This window comes from Salarias fasciatus, chromosome 8 (assembly GCF_902148845.1).
Source record: "Salarias fasciatus chromosome 8, fSalaFa1.1, whole genome shotgun sequence".
NCBI lineage: Eukaryota > Metazoa > Chordata > Actinopteri > Blenniiformes > Blenniidae > Salarias > Salarias fasciatus.
Window position 1 is genome coordinate 14577091 of NC_043752.1, and position 23349 is coordinate 14600439.

At 43.9% G+C, this 23349-nt stretch overlaps 1 protein-coding gene across 3 annotated transcripts in view; it reads left to right on the forward strand.

Annotated features, from left to right (window-relative positions):
* Window positions 1-23349, forward strand: part of dock1 (dedicator of cytokinesis 1) — a 135922-nt gene that overhangs the window by 718 nt on the left and 111855 nt on the right. For all 3 annotated transcript variants that reach the window (XM_030097503.1, XM_030097504.1, XM_030097505.1), the window contains exons 2-11: window positions 17026-17109; window positions 17364-17404; window positions 17510-17565; window positions 18398-18494; window positions 18598-18746; window positions 19232-19367; window positions 20036-20193; window positions 20553-20634; window positions 21169-21304; window positions 22096-22168. In XM_030097503.1, the coding sequence (XP_029953363.1) occupies window positions 17026-17109; window positions 17364-17404; window positions 17510-17565; window positions 18398-18494; window positions 18598-18746; window positions 19232-19367; window positions 20036-20193; window positions 20553-20634; window positions 21169-21304; window positions 22096-22168 (1012 nt within the window). The remainder of the gene's footprint in view (window positions 1-17025; window positions 17110-17363; window positions 17405-17509; window positions 17566-18397; window positions 18495-18597; window positions 18747-19231; window positions 19368-20035; window positions 20194-20552; window positions 20635-21168; window positions 21305-22095; window positions 22169-23349) is intronic.

The window sequence follows — 23349 nt, forward strand, 5'->3', positions numbered from 1 at the left end:
CAAATATCTGGATTGTGTGGACGAGCTCCATTCAGGAAAAAAAAACTCAAAACAAATAAAGTATCGACATTTATTCCAGTCTCACTGCAGAGCAGACATAAACCTCATTTTTTATAACTTTTGTTGATACAGAATAGTTTCTATTTCCCATTGTGAGCAGGTCAATGTCCATTTGTATATATATTTATTCTGAGAGAAAGAAATTACATTTGGACGCATACAATAAGAAAAATAAAACAGGTTGATTTATTGGCCAGCCCTTTGGTGCTATTCATTATGCATTGCTTATCTGCCTGTCTATCATGATACATGTCCTTTATATTTGTGACATAATCTGTTTAATGCACTGTACAGTCCGAACTGGTACAAAAGATAGATGAGGGGAAAATATCCATGCTATGGATCAAGCGGTAGAGCGCTCATCTCTCAATCGGAATGTTGCAGGTTCGATTCCTCATCTCCACCACCGAAATCCATCCTGATGGATTGAGCACCTTACGGTGTGTGTGCGTGTGTGAATGGCTGAACTTGATTCAAGGCGACGTGGGCTGCGTTCAAAGTGCAGGAGTCGGATGATTTGTTGCATTTTGAAGGGACTGAATTACAACCATGGTCGAATACTTTCACACGAAATAAGAGTGTGATGGAGGCAATCACTCTTGGGATCCCTGGGATTACTCGGTACACTGTTACGTCAGCCTCACAGCCAATTACATGTGTTTTCCCTCTGAGCCATTGCAATGAGTTCTGTTTTTTTTTTTTTTTTCCTCCTAATGTTTGCAATGTGCACCGCCACATGCTTACTGAGCTCCCCTGAGCTGCATCCATTAGTGGCACTGTGCCGCTTGCAGCTGCATGGAGAGTGTGGATGACTGATGGATGTTGAGCAGGTTACACCAAAGCTTTGATTGGCATGTCAGCCTCCAGCTCCTCTAAATGAGTTGTTTTCAGCCCTGCTGTACGGGCCCGGGGTTGTTTTATGCATATGCAGTGAGTTCGGCGTAAATGTGTGAGTGTGTGTGAGAAGTATACAGTCCAAATCCTAATGATTGTCTCTGTAGACTTAAATATCCGTGAGACGTTGATTATGAAGGTTCGTGATGAGAATTCTCGCAGGCCTCCGTGAATGCAGGAGCGGATGAGTCATTAGGAGAACAAGAAGCAAGCTGCCACATCGCTGCTGCGCAGGATCGGTGTGGTGCACGGCGATCGCACTTTTAATACTTCATGCGTTGACCAAGTTGTGCTAATGAGCACTCTGCGAGACCCCGCACTCTGCGAGCGCTCGCCGCGGACCTATTTCTGTTCCTGCAAAAAACTTTTGTCATGCCATTTACAGCTCTCATAATGGCCCCGTGGCTTTATTAGTGTATGTGAGAAATGTGCCTCCTCAGTCTTTTCACAGCAGTATTAATAATAAATGCGACTGTCTTCTCACATGGAGTATAGCAGTGATTATTAATGGCTTTGTTATCCCACTACTGGATTTATATTCCAGTATCGGTGGGAGTAGGCTTTTGCAGTGTATCTGTCTTGAAGAAATATTGAAAATGGTAACCGTAATAAATTCATATCAATGTAATAACCAATAGCAGAAAAAAAAATCCATGGAAATCTATTGTTTTGCCCTCTTTGTGCATGCTTCTTTGTTGGTTTTTATTAGAAAAGTTGTTTCAAGTTTTCCCAAGCTTATAAGCTTCAAGCAGCGCCCCTATTTAGTTGAGTTATAGTTAGGCCATTTATTAATATAATCTTTTATTTATTTTAAACTCAATGAAACAGCAGTTTAAATGCGCAATGAGCACACACATAGAAACATGTTAAACTCCAACAAACTATAGAGATAAGCTATCAGGCGTAATGGTTATGGAGGGTTTTCCCTGTGATAAACAGGAACTAGACGCAATAATCAATCAGATTTTTTCATCTTAATCAACAGACTGGTCTGATAATTTACCATCAAACCATAAGAGAGCCACGTGGTTGTAAAGTATCCACAGTGAAGCAGCTTCAGCCACCAAACTATGGTTAAAATAGTTGGCTAATAGATTGTGATCCTCCGCGTCACTGAAAACAGCGATCATTAAGTAATTCTATGTTTTAGCAGCTCACCTTTAAATCTCCGCTACCCGTGTGAAATGCACGTTTGGTGCTTTTACTTGTTTGGCCCGTTGCAGCTGCAATAAGGCAAACTTTACGAACTATTCCTTGCTCGTGAAATGCAAACAGGTACATTTACCATTTTCAAGCACATCCCAGTTTCAATTTTATGTCGCTCTAAAACACTGGATGCTTTCTTTTATTCTCATTTTACTGCTGGAGGCTGAGACATCCACTTTCCTGGTGGAGAGGGTTTTTTTTTTTTGTTTCTTGCAACGTGTTTAAAATTTGATGCCGCTCTTCAACATAACTCTCAATACTTTAAGTATTCTTTGCTCATATTTCTCTTCCCCCACTTCAGCAAAATGTTAATTGCAGGGCTCTTACGTGTGCTGCCATATTTTCCCCTCTGCTTCTTTGCTGCAGCAGCTTTTATTCTTTCCCATGGTTTGCATGCAGACATCACAGAGTGTTGTACGGTTTGGTCCCCGAGTGTGTGACTACCTTGACTTGATTTTTTGGAAAGTGATGTTCATAATGCCTCTGAAATCATCACCAGAGGCCACAGACGTTATTGCCTTTTTTTTTTTCTTTTCTTTTTCTACATTGTTTCAGAGTATAACCAACTCCCCGAGGCTTCAGCTCGACCTCCACCTTTAAACAATGTCTTCATCAGTTGCAGTGGCATGTTCAGAATGCGGCCTGTTTTCCCAGATTTCCCTCAGCTGATCTCGTCAGTCGACAAATGCCTCATCAGTCAAATACTGGAACAAGTACCAACTCAGATTTGGAGAGCGAGACTCGATCCGATTCTTTCACCAAAGTTTGCATTTGGAAGGAGCAATAGGGCTGATCAGTCATCAATACTTGACCGTGGGATAATTTCATTACACACCTCTTTTTCTAGTGGTGTGCCACCCTGCCTGGCAGACTTTAAATGGATCCGTCAGGTTTGATGTTCCAGTATATCTCCAAAGTGATTTAACGCGGCCCGGGGGGAATGTTGTTTTAGTTATCTCCCGGCTCTGTGATGAATTATCCGGAAATACTTTCTGATGCTAATTTCATCTGTTGTCTCATTAATTCTCTTTCATCGGGATGTTTCTGTTCTTTAAGAGCGACTTCAGAAGGTTGTGGTTCTCGAAAGCAAACCAGCAAACGGATAAATCCAGTCATTCGTTTCCTTTTTGTTACTGTTGATGTTTTTTGGTAATACAACTTGATACCACCTCAAGTGATGAATTGTGGAATAATCTGTCCAAGGATTCCCCAGATTACTGGTTAAAACCTTTTATTTAAGGTTACAGTAAGACATTTGGCCAATGCTGCTTCCTGGAACAGCTTATCTTTAAAACCATCTATGTAGAATTACTGTATCTGATCTGCTTGTGGCTCTGTGCCAGCCTACAGGACTGACAACCTTCAATAAATAGAGCAGGTTAGTAGTGAGGGACACATTGAACTCCTCCCTCAGCCCCCAGGCCATTTGTAAAACCCCAAACTTTGCACTCAAGTAAAAACTCCCACCCACAAGCACAGCAAGCTAACAGATTAAGACACAGTCTCAGTTGCTACATAAATTCCAACCATATGTTTTTATGTGTTTTACCCTGCTTTTATATCACTAGCTGAGTGTATTTACTGTGCAATAAGGGATTGTGGTTTTCTTTTGTCATTTAATAACATGTTACATTAACAGCTGTTTTGGTTGCTTTTCAGACATGCTTCTCTTTTTGGGGCCCAATCAGAAAAGCGATACTCTCTGGCAAGATATGCTCGCCATAAATTCTGATATTTAACATCAATTTTTAAAGTTTAAAATCCATATATTTATTAATTTAAATAAATTAAAAAATACATTTAAATGAAAGTACCTGCTTTTTCGCCTGTGTTCAAGGTGTAAGGAAGTAGACATGAAGCTGGCATTTTAAGTTTTCAACAGGATTTGACTTTAAGGTATCATCTGCATAAATGAGCAAAGTTGTGGTTGTTGCTTTAAGGAAGTTTACTTGACTGTGAAGCCGCTACGATTGGTGTAAACAAACTATTCTAATGTTAAATTAATCCTTTCATGTCTTATTATAAGACTCTTTAATACCAACCTTTTAACATTTCTTACACCTGACAGTGATAAACCAAAAATAGATTGCACACAGTTCAGTTCCAGTTAATAAGTTGTGGAATTGTTTTGAGAAATCACTGATAAATACTTTTTGGGTTCTTGAATTGAGGAGATAACACTGCATATTTGGGGAAACGAGCAGAGGAGATCAGGAATGATTCCCACCACTGCACACAATGCAACACTTTGTATTGTGAAAGTTATTTTTTTCTTCCCACATCCTTGTTCTGTGCGGTGACCAATACATTTGCAGTGATCTGTATTAACTGGTGTTTTCATTTAACTGCGAGGAATGTGCAATCTCCCCGTGTGATCACCTGCAGTCTGAATGCTAAACTAACTCTGTGAATTCCAGTTTTATGAGTGTGGGTGTCTCAGTGTTGGATTATTTGTTTTTTTGTCAACCACTTCCACATAAATTTATGTGATTATTGTCATACTGTGACTTGTACTTCAGATTAGTGTTGTTAATTTTCTCCACTTGGGGTAATGTTGATGTTTATTCATATTTTTTTTTCTTTAAATCTTCTCAGACCTCTTTTGATATTATTGCGCTCAAACAGAATGTTGGACATGATCTTATCCTCTGCATAGAGGTCAGAATGACTTTGCTATTGTTCACTCTGAATGGGATTCATATATTAACTATGGGACACGCTGCCTGGCGAGGCAGTTCTAATAGTACGGCTCCCCACGGCTTGCTGCGAGGTGGCGGCGGAGACAAATGACAGCTGGCCTATTTAATCAGTGCATTGCTAAGTAGTTCCACGCTATTCCATCTTGACTCACCGCTGAGACAAAGCCGGAGCGCCCTGACGTCTTGTTTCATGCATCGCTGTCATGGGAAAGGTTGAGTTAGGCGGCTTGACAATGTGCGAATCTGCACAGGTTAACCATGTGTTTATGCAGTTCAGCTTTGATCTGGCCTGACTAAATATAGTGTACCGGAATAGATTTGAACGCTGAAGGTTGAATCTTCACGTCTGTATGAAGCAGAATAGAGCTAGTAAACCAAGTGACTGCTAAAATTAAACGGTATGAGTCAGGAGTGAGTCAGCGTCCTGTGTAATCACCATTTTTAGCCTTTTAAAGAACTTTTTCTTTCATAGACTCAGCTGTTTCCGCTTATACTCCAGCATCTGGACAAGGCTGGTGCTGCGGAAAGCATTCGTCGGTGTGTTTGTTGTCATACATCTTTCTGCATCACAGCGTGCAAAAAAAAAAAAAAAATCAGATCTATTGTAATCTGTGCAAATCTTTCCTTGGGTTCAGTGGCGGCGTGCCGTCTCACTGAAAGGGAGAATTTCACTTCCCTCAGCTCAGCTGATAAAAGGATCCCCGCTTGCTCAATAACTTCAAGCTTGATTGGCTGCCTCAGGTGATGATGGTGCACGGTGACATGATTTAGCTTTACGGAGCGCCGCCGTAGTTGGAGTTGACACATCGAAGTGCGAAGCTTCACACCGACGTGACACCATGTTGCCGTCTTAAAGGACTCCGGGAGGAACGGACATGAAAGCACAGATCTCAGATCATGTGTGGGTTGATCCTTTTTACTCTCCTGCTCCGACAGGCCTGTGCCCCTCAGTATTGATCGCAGGCATGCCAAGCAGCCTGCGCTTTGTCTGCAACGAGTCCTGCTGTGCTGCTCGGGCTGCTTTGACAGATGGTTAATGGTGTGTGACACGTCAATGCGAAACAAAGGTCGCCCATGTAGACATGCGCTGTTACATAATTTAGACTCTGCTGGTTAAAACCATAATATAATCATGTTTAGGCTGTCCTACTGTATCAGGCGGGCCGTTACTTTGCCCTCCGCGGTAAGTGACTTTATAAGAATCCATCCGCAGGATTGTTTCTGTGGTCTGCTGTTCTGACTTTCCAGCACTGAGACCAAACATAAACTAATCACCGGTAGCAGAAAACCAGGCGGAACCCAACTCAACCCAACCCCATGAATTATAGAAGAGAAATTAATTTAATTTAAAATCTAGCGTCTTACTCAAGGACACATTGACATGTGGACAATAGATGGAGGATTGAACCAGCAACTGGTGTACTGGAGGATGACCCACTCTGAGTGCTAATATGTAAAATAATAAATGTATCTCTCCACTGTGACCCCTCAATATTATTATTTAGTTAAGGACATGAATTTAGATTGATCTTGCCATGTTATCAGTTTGATCTTAAGAAAGTGACCCGACTAATATCAGACGGCAAGAGGAGATTTCGTTCTGCTCTTCCTCAGCGGCAGTTAATATGCTATTTCATGGAATTATATTAGCTGCCGTGTTTACAGAGGTGGCCTTTGTTTCAAATAAACTGGCCTCGCGCTGCTGTAAAACACCTTGAACAGTCCTGGTTGATTTACTGCTGTCTGTCGCTGAGGTCGATGCTGGTTCACGTTTCATGTTTTGTCTCAGTTTTCTAAGAACATGTAGGTTTTCTTGTAGTATCACTAATATTAAGACAGATTAAACAAACTCGTTGCTGGTTTTGGGATCAAAATTCAATGTCCTGGAGTTACAGCTACAGGATCAACACCGGCTTTGCGGTCTTAACATTTAGCTGACCACTCTTGTCAAGGCTTTATTCTAACGGACTGCTGAGCCGAGGATGTGTCTGGCAGCCAGCGGGTGAACTGACACCGGGAGACCCGTCCGTTTTCAGTGGGTCACGGCTAAAAACACTCTCTCTCTGGAAACTCTCACTTTTCCAGAGGCTGCAGGAGGCAGACGCTCGCTGTTGGCAGGCGTGACTCCAGGTGCATGCATAACTTTCAGATAACTGGAAGTTGTGCCAACATGCAGGCCGCTCGCGCGCCGGAGCGTACTTCCTCCGGGTTGAGTTGAGTTCACTGTACCATATTGCTTCTGAGTCCTCTAATCCCAGATGTGCAGATTCATTCGATGCAGATCTCACAGGGACTCAAAGTTTCTGAGGCTATTCAGGTTATAAAAATGTCAACACTAATATCAGCTGAAGTCCATATTAATGTTGCGTTTGTCACCTTTAAAATGTCCCGTGGGTTGTTTAGGGGACTTGTAACGGAGGTGTCACTCATTGATTGCGGTCGCAGACTGGCTTGGGATCGCTGGGTGCAGCATGAGGCAGCTTTTCACGATGGCTGGCATTTGATGAAATGGCCCTTTGTGCTTGTGCATGTGTTCCCTATGTGTGTGTGTGTGTGTGTGTGTGTGTGTGTGTGTGTGTGTGTGTGTGTCTGCGTGTAGCTAATACTTGATAAAGTCAGATCATTGCAGCTTAGATGTGGGTGGGCTCTGGAGGCAGTTTTAGATTTCACTGAGTGGCAGCTCTAGTCTGTGGTCGACCTTTAGGGATTTAGATGAAGCCGTCTCCTTGCTTCGGTGGACACCTCAGTCTCTTTTCCTATTTAAAAAGTGAAAACATAGTAGAACGAAGTGAGTTTTCATCTGGCCAGGACATTTTCTACTTGAACTTTAAAACCTAAAGCCTTCTTATGGACACTAATGTTGGTATAGTGTAATTAAAATGCTCCACACTATAAAACCTTTGTGTTGGGCACTAATGCTTCACTAATGAAATCTAAGGTTCGTGCTATTTCGATGTGCTTAATGAGCCAGGTTTCTACTTTGTCATGCGTTTTTTTTCCTGTGGTCAGTGTTTGCTTTGGGTGATGGTGCTGCAGAAGTGCAGCTGTTGCGATTGCGTGACATTGTCCTGGCGGTTTGGCCCCAAGTGTAGTGCGAAACAAAACCAGAGGAAGGTGTGAACATTTTGGCCGTCCTTCCTCAGTCGAAACGAGTCCTCGGACTGTCCTGGTGTGAAAACACCCTGAGAGTCGTAGCTCTGTCTAGGTAAATATCATTCAGTGCTGTGTCACTAACTTGCTAAATTGCCTAAAAAACCCTTTACTGGCAGGCTGGAGGAGTGCCATTCAATCCAGTCAGTATTTGACATTATGTTAGAAATGTGTCTTCACTGATGAAGATGATGCTGCTTTTAAATGGTACTAAATGTAAATTCAAAGCAGTTAGAAGCACAAACATTCCTCTGATCCACTATTGTTATTGTTGATCTACTCATGCATGTGACAAATTGCTATTGATTACAGCCATTGTGCACGTTTCAGAAAAGTATTCCTTGTTTAGATGGAGAATCCTTTTGAAAAGTTTGTTTCAAAGACTCGCTGTGTGCCATTGCTGGTGAACAACAGTGAAAACACAACAAAGGTTTGCATTTTGTTTAACAAGTTCTTTTAGACTTTTAAGTTTTATTCAGTTGAAATAAATCTGCAGCATGATTAAAGCTGTGCATGTATTAAATGTACGCCCGGTCAATCGGAAATGAAACTCCCGATTGACTAACAGAGCGGCCGTGCTGCAGGAGAATGCAGCACCCCCCCCCCCCCTAGTGAAACCAATGGCTTAGTCATTTGTGAAACCACAAGCATAAACTTTGCGCAGCATTGGAACCAATGGGCGACTGAGAGTAAACAAATAAATGAGGCTCTGCAAGCGCGGTAACATGAAAAGCAACGCTAAAAATACAACTCCTGCAAAAAGCCGACTGTTTCTGAGAACCTGCGTGTGTGTGGAGTGCGTCAACAAGTATCAAGCACATCATTTGCAAAGGCCAAATGGGGATCTTGAGAGTGGCTACTAATTCACGTGCGTGCCCTCTTAAAAGTGCACGTAATTAGCAATCAGAGCGAGAGCAGATTTAATTCCTACACCTTACATTGTGAAGGCCATGATGAAAATGCCGGGTCTTTGTTTTCTCTGGGTCGCCAAACCAGTTGCCCCGGCTGACACGGAGGTGCAGTGGATGGCGCCGCAAGTTAATTGCATTCATCCATTCCAGCAAATTATCACACGGCGTTGCGGAGGAGTTGCCTGATCTAAAGTTCCAAGAGTTTTAATAACATTCAAGGTGATTTTTTTTTTCCCTTTTTTTCTCGGTGTATTCGGAGCTAGAAGTTAGTGCTTCTGCTGCGTGCCGCATTTGCAGCGCTCCTCCTGTGGCGTCTGGCTTTTAAGAGCAGTTTGACATTTTGACGTTGGCAGCTACAAGCAGCGGTTTACTGTGGGGAGCCCCTTTCGAGCATCATCACTTCTCCTTCGGAGCTTCTTCTTTTTCTTCAGGACATTTTCGTGCGCCGGTGCCACGCCGCTCTGAGGTGTAGCTTCTGCTTCAGGAGAGCGCAGCCTCGGCCTTTCGCCGATAAATAGCAGCACGCAGAAGAGGTCTGCGGCGCTTCCTGTAGTGTAGCGCACGTATTCTCTGCTCCGCTTGCTCTGCTTGACGCAGCAGACGCCACCTGCTCGAAGGTCAAGCGCCGCCACACTCCCGTCGGTGAAACAAAGTCACGTTCCTTTCTGGCCGAGTGCCAGCGAGGCGGCTTGAGAGTAAACTTGCTGAGTCAATTGCAGAGTTAGTCCAAATATTTGAAAAGTAATTATACACTCATCAGCAGTTGTCTGATAAAGCCTCCAACAGGACACTCAGCGACTGAGTGTGGTTTTAGTAAACTGTTCAGGTTTATCTTTTCAGTGTATTGGTGTGGACAGATTAAAAAAAAAAAAAACTCAAACTATAATATATATTACCTTGTTCCACACATCTACAATAATAGGGTGATTTTAGGCTTTGCTCGGCGCTCCGTAATGAGCCCAGCTTTTTGCTCCCTCTCCCTGTTGTATTGGAAAAGATGATTTTCAATTAAAGGAGTAACTCGGCTCCGCGGAGGCGCTGGAAGCCGAGTTATCGGCCCGTGTTAGATTGCACCCCAAGGCTGGAGCTGGAGACGGGCTCATGGCAGGTAGTTCTGCCAGAAGGTATTTACGGCTCCTGGCGTCTCGATCTGGCACAAAGCGGCTTTCTCCACCTGCTCCGCCTTTCACCTCACTCCTGTCCTGAAGGCCTGAAAGCCTGAAAGCCCACCTCGTTCTCCTAATGCCTTCTGTGTTTTACAGCTTTTCTGCTTACTCTCGTTCCTCCTCTCAAACAATTCATTGTTAATCTTCCTGTCGTCGTAAAAAGCATCAGAATTTCCTCCTGGCTTACTGGAAGCGCCTCATCTATTGTGATACAGTAATATCTCAAGTGGCATTTCCTGCTTCGTTCCAGGAGGAGGCAAATCTCGCCTCACCAGTTATGAATAGAAATAGGAACAGATCTGTGTCACTGCTCGATTTTAGGTTAATTAAAAATATCATTATTATTACTTCCCCCTGCAGATGAAGCTGAAACACCATAGTATTTAGTTTAAAGGGAAATAGAGTATTTTTGTTGCCGTTTCACAATCCTGATATCATTTTCTGAATTAGAATAATCAGGCTTCCTCTGTATTTCTAAACCTCTTATTAAAACTTATTAGAGACCAACTTGAAATTAATCGTTTCCCCAGCTTTTCGCTGCCACGGCTAATTCTCAGTGTGAGTGTTGGAGACGTGCTCTCCAGGTGATTGCCTTCCTTCCACTGCCATTGACTTGTATATTGCAATATCTCAGGCAGATCCCCGAGGACTCGGCTGCGGTATTTTTCTAATAACATACTTAGTGGCTTTCATTTCTTTTACAGTGTTTGAAGAGATCTTCATTTCTCAAGAGTAAAGAAATAATAATTAAGCCAAATGTGGATAGCTGTAATTTTTACAGCCCTTGAAATATCATTAGACTCACTTAAACAATACAATGATTATTTGCTTTGAACATTATCGGTGTGTTCGTTTTTCATTTGTTTCCCCTTTTTGTCTCGTCTGCTGATGTGTTGCAGTGTAACCTGGTTGTTTTGTAAACTGGAGGACTTTATTCTGATAGTTTTCTCCTGATTTACTTTGCCGACACTCGTGTTGAAACTGTGATTCTTCTACACCCAAAAGAACTACTTCTGAATTAAACTTTTATTCCTCCCATTTTAAATTGAATATCTTCAGTTTTTGCAAACTAGGTCAGACAAAACAACATACTCCTTGGGGTTTTGGAAATTTGGGTTTTTTGCCCCCGTGTCTTTTGACATTTCACACTGGAGAATAAAGTATTAAGGAAGAGTATGTTGTGCAACTTTTGTTCGCCTTTATGATAGTTTATTAATAAGAAAAGAAATGCGGGAAAACTCAGAAGCTGGTTAAGACTCTTTATTTGCCCTCATCTCATTCTAACTTTTCCCTTCTCCACATCGCCGTCTTTTGTCCAGTAGCACATGTCCAAACCATGTTCAGCTCGAGAAAAGTTCACCATTTGCATGGCAACGTTTTGAAAACGATGTCCATTCACAAGGAAACAGAAACACAGAAAATGATGAGGTTTTAAGTCATCAATATCAAAAGCTAGAATTAAAATTGTCGTAGAATTCTGAGTTCATCGTGTTTGATACGTTAAATATGATTAAATGCTTTTGAACTCCTCCCTCTACTGAGGGTAAAGGGAGTCTCCTTCAGGGAGATGCAGTGCAAACGTCTCGTCCTGCTGCCCTACACCTCCTCGACAGGCCTGACGTCCCTCCTTGTTGCTGTAACATGACATTGAATAATCCCAGAAGAGAACCTGTCACCTCAGTGTCCGCCGTCCCGCCTCCATCAGGGCTGATCAGGGAAGCAGAGTGAACGCCTGCAGCAGCTCCTCCGCCGGGCCGACGTCAGGCTGCGTTTGCTCTGTATGCCAGTCGTGTCGTCTGAGGCATTCAAGGTTCCGCAGGCTCATTTTGAAAACGTTTTGCATGTAAAATCGCGGACACTGAGCCTCTTTCAGCCCTTTAAAGGGTTTTTGTGTTTTCGCTATTACTGAAATAACATCAAATTGTGTTCGACTAAATGAGAAATGGCGTTACATAATAAAGTGTAGGATAGTTTTCAGGAGGCGTACCTCGTAGTTCTCACTAAAAGAACTGTTTGTATAAATTGAACTTGAGATGCATTAAACATGCGACGTCAGCTTTATATTGTCGTCGTGTCGCCTCATGCTGTTACCCTCCGAGAGGCCTATCAATCCACATTCGCATCACCTCAATTAGGTTTCACATTCAGAGTCATAAGTACGCTCCAGAGCATTATTTGGTCTGACTGTGAGAATATGTATTAGCTGACTCTCCTGTAGTGTAGCTGGAGTGTAATAATCATCCTCTATTCAATCCTGCTGCCAGGAAAACACTGGGTGTGTTTAAAGTCCTCTGTATTGGAATTCAGCAATGCGAAAAATTGTTGTACACATTTTTCTCATCTATGATTGCACATTGTTCCATCCAAGATTTGAAAAATGTGCGGTAACACTTTACTTGAAGCCCCTCTTTATAACACATTATAAGTAGTTATAAACACTAATACATGATCACAATGCTTTATAACTCACTATACAGCAGTATACAGCATAGGATTAAGGTTAGGGTTAGGGTTAGGGTTAGGGTTAGGGTTAGGGTTTGGTCCTGGCATTGTGATCATCTATGAATGTTTATAACTACAGCTACACATGTTATAATGGCATTATAATGCTTTATGAATGTACTTATAATGTGTTATGCAAGGGGGCTTCAAGTAAAGTGTTACCAAATGTGCATATCTATACATTATTTCCATGAATTGTCAGTTTTACACTTTGACATTTTTGTTGGTTGAAACAAGGTTTGCCCAGTTTATATCTTGACGAACACAAGAAGAAGAAAAAACAGCTTCAGGCTTTTCACCTTCCTCTCTGTGAAAATCCTGATGGTTGGACTTTGGATCTTCTCTTCGATACCGGTTTTATGACTGATTGTTTGTCTCATGACCCGTTGTTAAAATACATTTAGAATGTGGAGCCAGACAAACATATTCGAGGATTGCCTGCAGTGTGGGATTTCCTGGCTGGTTTTCTCTGTGGACTTCCAGCTCGTGGGATTTGATAGAAAACATCAAGAGGGCTCGGTCTCTTTCCACTGAGCTTCTCTCTGTGAATTCTCTTTCCTCCTCTTCGCCACCCCTCCTTCATCAGCACAGTGTAATGATATGTTTTACTCGGCGTGGATTAGTGCGGGTTATTAGCGAGCTCAAAGTGTAGAATTATAATCAGTCCAGTGTTTAGATGAGGCTGCTTGTAATTGTGGAGAGGGCGTCGACGTGCGCCGGCTAAGTGGATAGGTATGTAATCTGATTCCTCACTCGTTTCCTATGATGATAATGCTCTCTCCGTTAGCGCGGCCTTATGCAAGAGGTTATGTATGATAATGAGCCCCAGCCAAATGATGCTCCTGTTTATCCCGCTTCCCGAAAATCATTTGCATGCCGCACTCGAGGGAGAATACGGTCCACTTCCTCATTCTTTTGGTCTTCATCCTTTGATGGATTTTTTTTCCTCGCGCTCGCTGCTCCCTAATTGACATCAGTTTGCTTGAGTATGCAAATACAGGTTTATGAGTAATCAGAGCTGTCATTTCGCCTCCCCCCCCCCCGCCCCACGTGAGGAGAATCACTTTGGCTGCTCTGTTGAACTGCACCATCATCGCCTCACACGTCAGGAGTTTTGGTTGATGGCCGTCATTTACTCAGCGTCTTCCCAGGGTGTCGTTTGTGTTGGTTTTGTAATTGCACCTCTTGCCCACTGAGGATATTACCGGCTCTCTGAGCTCCCATTTGTTTGATGCGACACTTTTCAACATTGGCAGGGATCACAGGGGCAGTCTTTCACTTTCTGATGAAAAAAAAATAAAAAATGATGCTTTAAGTTTCTATTAGTGCTGTTTGTTTGGTTGCTTGCTGAATCAGCTATACCTGTGACCCAGTTCCAGACGCACAGCTGATGGCCTTCTGGACTTTTCCTGGGGGCAATTAGTGATAGTTTAATTCAGTACATTGTGCTGTAAAGTGACTGGCTTACTCTCTGATGCCTTTACACAGATTAATCCCTCCTCCCTTTTGATGTTTTTGTTGCTTTCTGCCCCTGTAGGTACCTTTTTGTAGCTCAGTGTGGTGCCGCTGAATTCATTTCCTGGGGCCTTTGTTCCATTGTCAGCCCGTGGCTCGTGTTCTGGTGGATTCGCCGGGCTCGCTCGATTGTTCCCGGGATCACAAAACTCTGCGGACCTGCACATGTATACCGGCACACCTACACACAAACAACAAACCCACACGGGGATGAATGAAAACGGCCACACATGCCTTTTCCTGCCCTCCAATAACTGATAAAATGCCTCCCATCGGTGGCACAACTGAAAACTGTAAACTGTAAATACGGATGATCATTGAAAGGCCACAGATTGTTTGATGGTTTTCCTGAATGAATGACCCACCGTCACCTGTATATGTCACTATAAAAATAATGTAGTAATTTTTTTTTAGAATTTTTTGGGTTGTAAAAATGCGTCTTGACAGTCAGTCTTATAAAATTCTAAAGCTTGATTATTTGCTTTTGTTGCATTTCGGGGATGAGCAGCTGAGCTTATGTGAATTGGACTCGATCTTCTTGCCAACATCTCGCCTTTGTGCCAAGTTTAGCACCAAGACGTTTTAGCTGAGATGAATTTTCATTCAATGAGCTTACTATAACTCCAAATGGTCTTTGGAAAATCAAGAAAATTGGCGCACGACATTCATCTGCCAGGAGTTTTTCCTTTTTTTTAAAATGAATATTGGCTTTCTAATAAAAGGCATTTACTATTGACATTTTCAGAATGCAGATTGAGACACTGAACTGTGGAAATAATTGATTAATTCAATGACTGCATGCACAATACATTCACTATCAATATACAAATATCTCAGATGGAGCCTTCGAATTATTTGTCATCTTTTCACAGTATTTGGCCAGACGGCAGAATCCAGGAGCAATCAGCCAATCGGAGATGACTCCTTGTGATTTTATTGATCACTGCACGTCTGGGTAGCAGGAGGATGAAGGACAGAGACCTTGTGGTGTAAATCAGCTTCATAGCTAAAAGACAAACTGCAGTTCATCAGTATTGTCTTGAATTACTGAATCCAGCTGCAAAGAAGCTGAGAAACGGTGCAAAAAAAAAAAAAAAAATTCTCTGATTAACGATATATCATTGTTTTCCTAAAATTCAACATTGAAAAATCCAGTGTTCTTTATATCGATAAAGCTTTTAGTGTTGAAATATTAGGTTAAGATTTGCTGCGTTTCCCCATTGGATCCTTCAGTAGTGCACGTATTGGCACGTATTCTATTTATTTGCTGTGAAACATTTGGATTTGTGGATGTTTGTGAATAATTGTGCTGTCGTTTCACTGGACTGACCCCTTCTGCAGCTGGTATAAAACCTAAAAACACATTTTTTTTAATGCATGCCACTTTTTTCACCATTTTTCCAGAGAATTCAAACTTCATTTAGTGCAGCTGGCGGTTGATAAAACTGCCTGTGTTGCAGTTTGTCAGTGACGTCGGCCCAAATTGCTTTTGTGGTAAAAACTTTATTGAGGGGGAAAAAAAAAAAGATGTATTGACTTCATATCATATTTTGCCAATATGAGAGAAAATACTGTGATATGAATATCGAGCCCTGCCACCTTCCCCTCGAGTGCAGTCAGGTGTTTGTGGGAGAAAGTGGTTTGAATCGCACGCCGTCCCATCAGCATGCTGGGAAAGCTCCAGCGCCTGCAGAGAGGCTGTTTTTTTTTTTTTTTTTTAATTAAGCAGTCACTCACCACTGGAAGCCGGGGAATCGACACACACGGGTCATTTCTCCCTCCCTTTTTTGTTGGTATATCCGTCACTATGTTATGTGTTCCTTAAAAAACATTGCTGCTGACAAGCTGAGCGCTGCCCGTCACGACTGTATTGTCTTTTTATTATATGACCATGACATGTTGATAGAGCTCTGACAACAGATGCCTGGTTTGTTGGCTGTTGAGTCAGTGTCTGTTGAATCAGAGAAGAATAGGCTGGATTGTATTGGCTGATCTTCAGCAGCGAGAGCACACAGACTCTTGTGGGGAAAACAGTGTCTTTTAAGTAGTCTCAATTATTGATTGTCGTTTCTTTTCACCAGCGGGACTCACGTCATTGCAATCGTTTTCTCTGTTTTGTAAGAGGTCTCAGATTTTTATTGTAACTCTTGGAAAAGGTTGCCAGTATATTGTTGGGCTAAAACAGAGATGCACAACCATCTACCCACACACTCCAGTCTATTTCAAGGCGTCAATTACCTCATCAATCACGATCACTGGATTGTGGGAGAAAAAAATGGGACAAAGGTCAGAGAAAACATGCAAACTTCATACAGACACACAGCTTGTTTTGAGGGGAATCATTAGGTTTTTCAGAACTTTCTCTCTCGCTGAACTGAGATTTTTTTTTTTTTACTCAAAAGATAAAATATTCCATTTCTGGTTGATGTGTTTGTTTGATTCCAGATCAGCGAATGATGCACTGCAGCTGGAAGCTTCACAACCAATTTCCAGCCGACTTTCATTCGATGCTAAAACAGACAGATATATGCTTTTGTAAACTGGAACGCCGAACCGACGCTTCCTGTCTTGATGAAAATGTGCTTCGCTACAAGTGTTTCACCATCACCATCTGTCTCCTCTTAAACTAATCTGTTTATCGGCGCCGTTATTGTTGTTTCGGCGTTACCCAACGTTATTGGTTTCTCTCCAGTAGGCGGTCGAATCGTGTTGATATTGCAGCGCTGATGGTGCTAAACCCGAGCGCCGCCGTGTCAGGCTGCGTGGGCGGACATCTTGCGTGCGCGTGACGCCTCTGCCACACATTGCAATGGCACACAATTAGCGCCACGAGGGAGGCCGAACGCCTTATTGCCTCTTCCCTCCTCCCGTAATATCTTTTCGTCTTATATTGTCCTCTCTCTCGTCTCTTCTCTTCTCCAGCGATCTATAACTACGACGCCCGGGGAGAGGAGGAGCTGTCGCTGCAGATCGGAGACACCGTGCACATACTTGAGACCCACGAAGGTGAGAACAGAACACGATCAAGGCCGGAGTTAAACACCACCTTCTCTTTAGTTGTTTAGCAAGAAAATATGTTTGCACTAATGATGATTGTGTAAATGCAGGAGGCGGTGACCTCTGACCCCATTGTTATGAAAGGCGTGTTTATTTTGACAGTGTTGGTTTCTCCTTAAAGTGGCAGTCGTCATTTTGAAAATGGGCTTATCGATCGACTGTGTTTTGTTGGGGGACATAATTTGAGTTTCTGTCTTCTTTAGACTGGTACAGAGGTCACAGGTTGCGGAGGAAATCCAAAAAGGTGAGACACACGGCAAGATTTCATTCATCTAAATATGGATCCTTCACATTTCTCTTCAGATTTCCAGCTGAACAGCGAGTGTGTTTTGCTTTCTTTCTCTTCCAGGGCATTTTTCCTGCTTGCTACATACACCTGAAAGAAGCCACAGTCGAGGGCAGCGGGTTAGTACTCGGTTCACCAGTCGGCCACAGTTCGCATCCAATAATCATGTAAAATTGCAGAAAATATCTTATTTGTAAAATTATAAAGGCCAGAAATGAGAGTCAAAGCTGCATCACGAAGGAGTGAGAAATTCTGCCCTCTCCATCAGTAAACAAAGAGTTTAAATGTTGTGCAGACTTGACAGGAGAGGGAGGAGAGGCCTCGCCTGCCTCTCTGATGGATTAATGCCATCAGCGCCGAAACATACGATGAGAAATGGTTTCAGTGTCTCATCTGTTTTGGAATTTGCATTGTGCACATGATGGGATTTCTTTCTTTCTTTCTTTCTTTTTTTTTTTTTGTCACCCCGTTGTGTTTCATTTGCATGTGAGAACTAAACTTATTTTCTGACCGGCTGACGAGCTCGCCGGCGCCACAGAGCGCACGATGCGCGCCGCCGCTGCCGCCGCCCTCGGAGCCTGTTCCAGCAGGAAGGCCTCTGCGTGATGTGATGTGACATGTGTTTTTGTAGTGGCACAACTTGTGGCACTGTTTTGTTTTGATCTGTCTTCTCTCATTTCACCAGCGCAACAACAGAACAAGCACAAGCCTCAAAGTCATTCTAGACAGGCAGATTTTGTAAAGCACTGCATCTATTTGGGTTTTAACAAAGATATAATTTATATTTTGTTACAAGCATCATATGAGTTGTTCATGATAGTTTTGGATGAACCGGAGTGTGTTATCCTCTGAGCTTTTCCATCTGTGACCCTGCTCCCCGTCTCAGTGGGAGAAGGAGCAGACAGATAGGATGCAGGATCGCTGCATTAAATTTCCTCCCTGTCGCCGCAGGCAAAAGGAGACGGTCATTCCCACCGAGCTGCCTCTGGTTCAGGAGGTGACCACCACGCTGCGGGAGTGGGCCACGATATGGAGGGACTTATATGTGGTGAGCCGACCTGCCGTCAGTAAATTGCAGATTCTTATTTTTTTTTTAAAAAAACATGAAAAAATTGATTATCAGCATAACAATCTTCTGTTCTTTCTGACAGGGGGACAAGCGCGAGATGTTCAACTGCGTCCGCGACATGATCTACGACCTGATCGAGTGGCGCTCGCAGATTCTGTCCGGCACGCTCCCGCAGGACGAGCTCACCGAGCTCAAGCAGAAAGTCACCTCCAAGATAGACTACGGCAACAAGTGAGGATCTGGCGTCTGGAGTGCCTTCGCCTTCGTCTTTAGCTTCCTATGGGTTAAATCCCTTCATCCGCAAAGCTATCAGGGAAAAATTACCGGTGTTGGAACAGAGCAGCAGTGTCAGTCAGTGGGAAATGACAGGCCATCACTTAAGCTTGAGAACAAACTGGTGTTACTTAGCTGCAGCACACTGTACCGTATTCCATCATGAAATGACAGGTCTGGCTGTGTCTGCAGTGGGCCGAGAAAATCGGTGGAAAATGAAAATCGCGAAGCTCCTTTTTGCTCCCGTGATGAAACTTTAAACCTTTGGACCAGGTGGCGAAATGGCTTTCGGGAACATCGAGTGATGAGCTGATGAAATAGATTGAGTGTTGCTGCTGTGTTTGCTGAATTCTTCGTGGCAGAAAGAGCTAAACAAAGCGAGCAAAAGCACGTGGTGCTGGGACTTTTTAGATCTTGTTAACCAGACTGTGCTTTTCTGCAAGGTACTTGGATCTAGACCTGGTGGTCAGAGACAAAGACGGCAACATCCTGGACCCGGAGCTCACCAGCACCATCAGCCTGTTCCGAGCCCACGAAGCAGCCTCGAAGCAAATCGAGGACCGCATCCAGGAGGAGAAGGTACTCTCACCAAAAAGGCTCCGGTCCTGCCTCCAGCTGATTTATTAAATTCAGTCCGAGGACTTCAGGTTCGCTGTTCGGTCCAGGTACACAAAGACGCCTGATTGCTTCCTCGTGGAGTCAGGAACTCGGCCAGATAGCCAATCTATTTTCCTTGATGTACCAGTGGCTTTCTGGACCTGAATGTCAGCTGGCAGTGTGTAGTGATTGCCGGGCGCTAAATGCCCTGCAGTTATGTGCACTCATCTTGTGCGACCTTTTCTTTCAGGGGCCTTTATTGCATATGCATGGGCGATAAGGAGGTGTCCAGGTCAACATGATAAATATTAATGACGCGGCCCCGGCATACTTTTTGAAGGGCGTCCAGGGAATCGCGCAATACGTTCTTTTAGTGTCAAGGCTGCCCTGAAGATCAGTCTCTAAATCCACTGATCTCAGCCTTTTGTTTAGTGTAAAGCACATTATAACTGAAGGCCAGCGGTTGATACATGCTAATCTGAAATGCAATTTGAAAGACGCACCAATGTCCAGTTCCTTTTTTCTCATGCTCTGCTTCTGTTTATAGATCAGGTTGTTCAAACTGCAGAGGCCTCCGTCCCGTCTGCATGTGACAGAGAGGTGTCCGGGCATACCCGACATTCACTGCGAGTCCTCTGTTTCTCCGACAGTCGCAGAAGCAGAACATCGATCTGACCAGGCAAGCAAAGTTTGCCTCCACGCCGGCGTTCGCCCTCTTCGTGACGCTCAAAAATGTGGTGTGTAAGATCGGCGAGGATGCGGAAGTGCTCATGTCGCTGTACGACCCAGTGGAATCCAAGTTCATCAGGTAAAGCGATCCCTCCTGCTCACAACACGTGCATGAGAAAATGTGACCAGAAACAAGCGGAGCCCGCTGCTTGGGGATTTGCCATTGTTTCAGGATTTTGACAGCAAATTATCACAAGTCGAGCCGCTGAGCTGTGGAATGCTCCTTCTGCGTCCAGCATCGCTCATGCGTTCTGTTTCCCATGTGGATTCGCTTCTGGATTAGCAATTAAGCCTCTGCTGCTCGAAGGAAAGCAGCAAGCAGATGCAGCTCATGCAATTGATCCCAGAGTCTGAACTCGCCGTGAAACAGACCCTTCAATGTGAATAAGAGGAACTGTCCGCATTGTAACGATGAGTCACACTACTTGTTTTTTTCAGTGAAAACTACCTGGTGAAATGGTCAAGCTCGGGTCTGGTGAAAGACATAGACCAGCTTCATAATCTGCGGGCCGTCTTCACGGTGAGTGTGCTTGGCTGTGTGTGTGTGTGTGTGTGTGTGTGTGTGTGTGTGTGTGTGTGTGTGTGCGTGCGCGCAATCGCCTGTAGTTCGCTGTTTATTCAGCCATGTTATGAGGAATGTGGGAGCCTGTTTGCGGAGCCAGTATTTGTTAAGCTCTCTCAGAAAGAGCCCGGCTCTCCGTATGTATTTACCGAGGCAGTCACCTCTATCTAATGGAAGCCCAAGGGCAGAAAGGTCAGTGTGCCCCCCCCCCCCCCCCCCCCCCCCCCCCCCGCCCCCCCGCTGGGAGCACTTTGCCGGCTTCGGGGTGGTATTGCCCACAGGAAATGAATCCGTGGACACACAATCACAGTTGTTGCAGAGGCAATTTGTGGTATAAAAAAAAAAAGTTTGCTCCGAACACAAATTTGTCTCCACCTTTGAAAGTGCTATTAATCAGTCAGTTTGTTGTCGAGCACCTGAGCACTTTGGTGCCCGACTGGGCAATCTGATGGAGGTGGAAGTTCTTCATATCTTCTCTTTTTCCTTCCTCAGGACCTGGGCAGCGAAGATCTGAAGAGAGAGAAGATCAGCTTCGTGTGTCAGATTGTCAGGGTGGGACGCATGGAGCTGCGGGACAACAACACCAAGAAGCTGACGTCGGGGCTGAGACGACCGTTCGGAGTGGCGGGTAAAGCACACGCACACACACACACACACACACACACACACACACACACACACACACACACACACACAGACGACCTGTTGTTCTGAAGAGTTCTAAAAGCTTTGAGCCAAAATCCTGGCCGGGGTGAATAAACACGTTTGGCCAAAAGTCAGGAATATCCTCCTGAAATGAAAAGAAGAATCGGTTTGATTTCTTTCCTCTTGGCAATCTGCCATTCGGTATCGCAAACTAATGACATTGGCGTTTTGCCCACATTTATCCAGCAGAGAAAATTACACCCCCCCCCCCCCCCCCCCCCCCTTTTGAGGGTCTTTTTCCAGTGCCACTCGAAGGGGAGGTAAATGACAGCCTGATTCCTGATGGCCCATCTTCAGACATCATCATTATTTCAGCCTTACACGCTTTTATTGAAACCCTGATTATTGAAGTTTGCTTAATTTTTTTGGGGGGGGGGGGGTGGCGGGGCAGCAGCGAGCAACTTTGATCATGTAAGGGCCCCAAAAATTTAATTTCCACTTATACAAACAATCTCACGCTGCTATTTCATTAGCTTTTTACCTTATTTAACCACAGTGCCCCCCCCCCCCCCCCCCCAAAAAAAATCTCCTTTGTTTTCCATTATCGTCGAGCCTCCGCTTTAATTAGAACTCATCAAAGAAATGTCCGTGGCTGCATTAACTTCCTGGATGTGGCCTCAACATGCAGCTATCTCCGCCTCGCTCACGGTGGAGCCCGTCTGTGGGCCTCCTGAATGTTTTAACCCGCCCTCTCTCTCTTTGTTTTTCCCGCAGTAATGGATGTCACCGACATCATAACGGGCAAAATGGACGACGAAGACAAGCAGCACTTTATCCCGTTCCAGCCGTAAGTGCATTACGCCGCAGCACCAAAATGAATTATGTGCGCTGAGGGTTTATTTAAGTTCGGCGCATTGTTTGAGAGAAAAACGACGTTTTACACTCGTTTCCATTAGTTTGCACAGTTGTGCGTTTACATTTTGCAGGTTTTGAGTCCCTGACACCAGATTAAAAGGGGAGTTTTTCGACAGTATCGCCCCCCCCTGTTCCCTGCTCAGTCAATTAGGACAATCTCATTAACTGCTCCCGTTTTTTTGTAGGGTGGCACACAGAGCCTGAGTAACCTTTTCCTTAACTTGATATGCTGCATAATTGAAAATGCTTCAGATTCAGGCAGTTTAGCAGGCGGATCACCCCACTTAACAGTTTTATCTGTGAGCATAAATCAGGAAAATTAGAGCCTTCCAGTGTGGAGGGAAGGCTGGGTTTTTAGAAGGGGATTATATATGCCTCAGTATGAATATTTGCCTCGGAAAGAAATGAAGTTTTTGAATAGCAGCTACAAAACCCATTATCACACTTTTCCCCCCAAAAAATATTCAGCAGCCACAAGAAGTGAAGGAGCCGTTTACAGAATCCAACGCAGGGATGTGATTTAAATTGACTCCTGGCGCCCAAGCAGAATTGATTCGATAGATTAAAATCTTGAAGGGGTGGTTTGTGTTCCAAACAGAGCTTTTCAAACAAACACAACTGCTTCTGTCAGATTTGGGATAATGCGCCTGCACCCGAAATAATCAATTTGGCTGATTGGCAGAAAAATGATTGCGTTTGATCGGCCTCATTCTGCATTCACGGTGTTGCAGTCAACCAGACGGAACTATTAACCTGAAGAAGTCACCTGGGGATCAGCCGATTCATGAGAGGATTGTTGCACCATGACATGTTAAAGGATAATTAATTCATCCATGTATTCTAATTGGGATAATTTTGGCCGATCACATAAAATAACCCCAAAAGCACATTTATCCGTTGTTGTAATGTGACAAAATGTGGGAAAAGTTCAAGTGCTATGCACCGCCGTGCCGTCACCACCACTATCTTCTCCTCCATGCTCTCCTCTTTCTGTTTAAGAGTCCGCCACACGGCAGACGCCGTCTCTGCCCATGACACACACGTTTCTCTGGCAGCTGCTTCCAACGCGGCGCCTCCCCCGATCACATCTGCTCCCCTCTTATGCTCCGCACA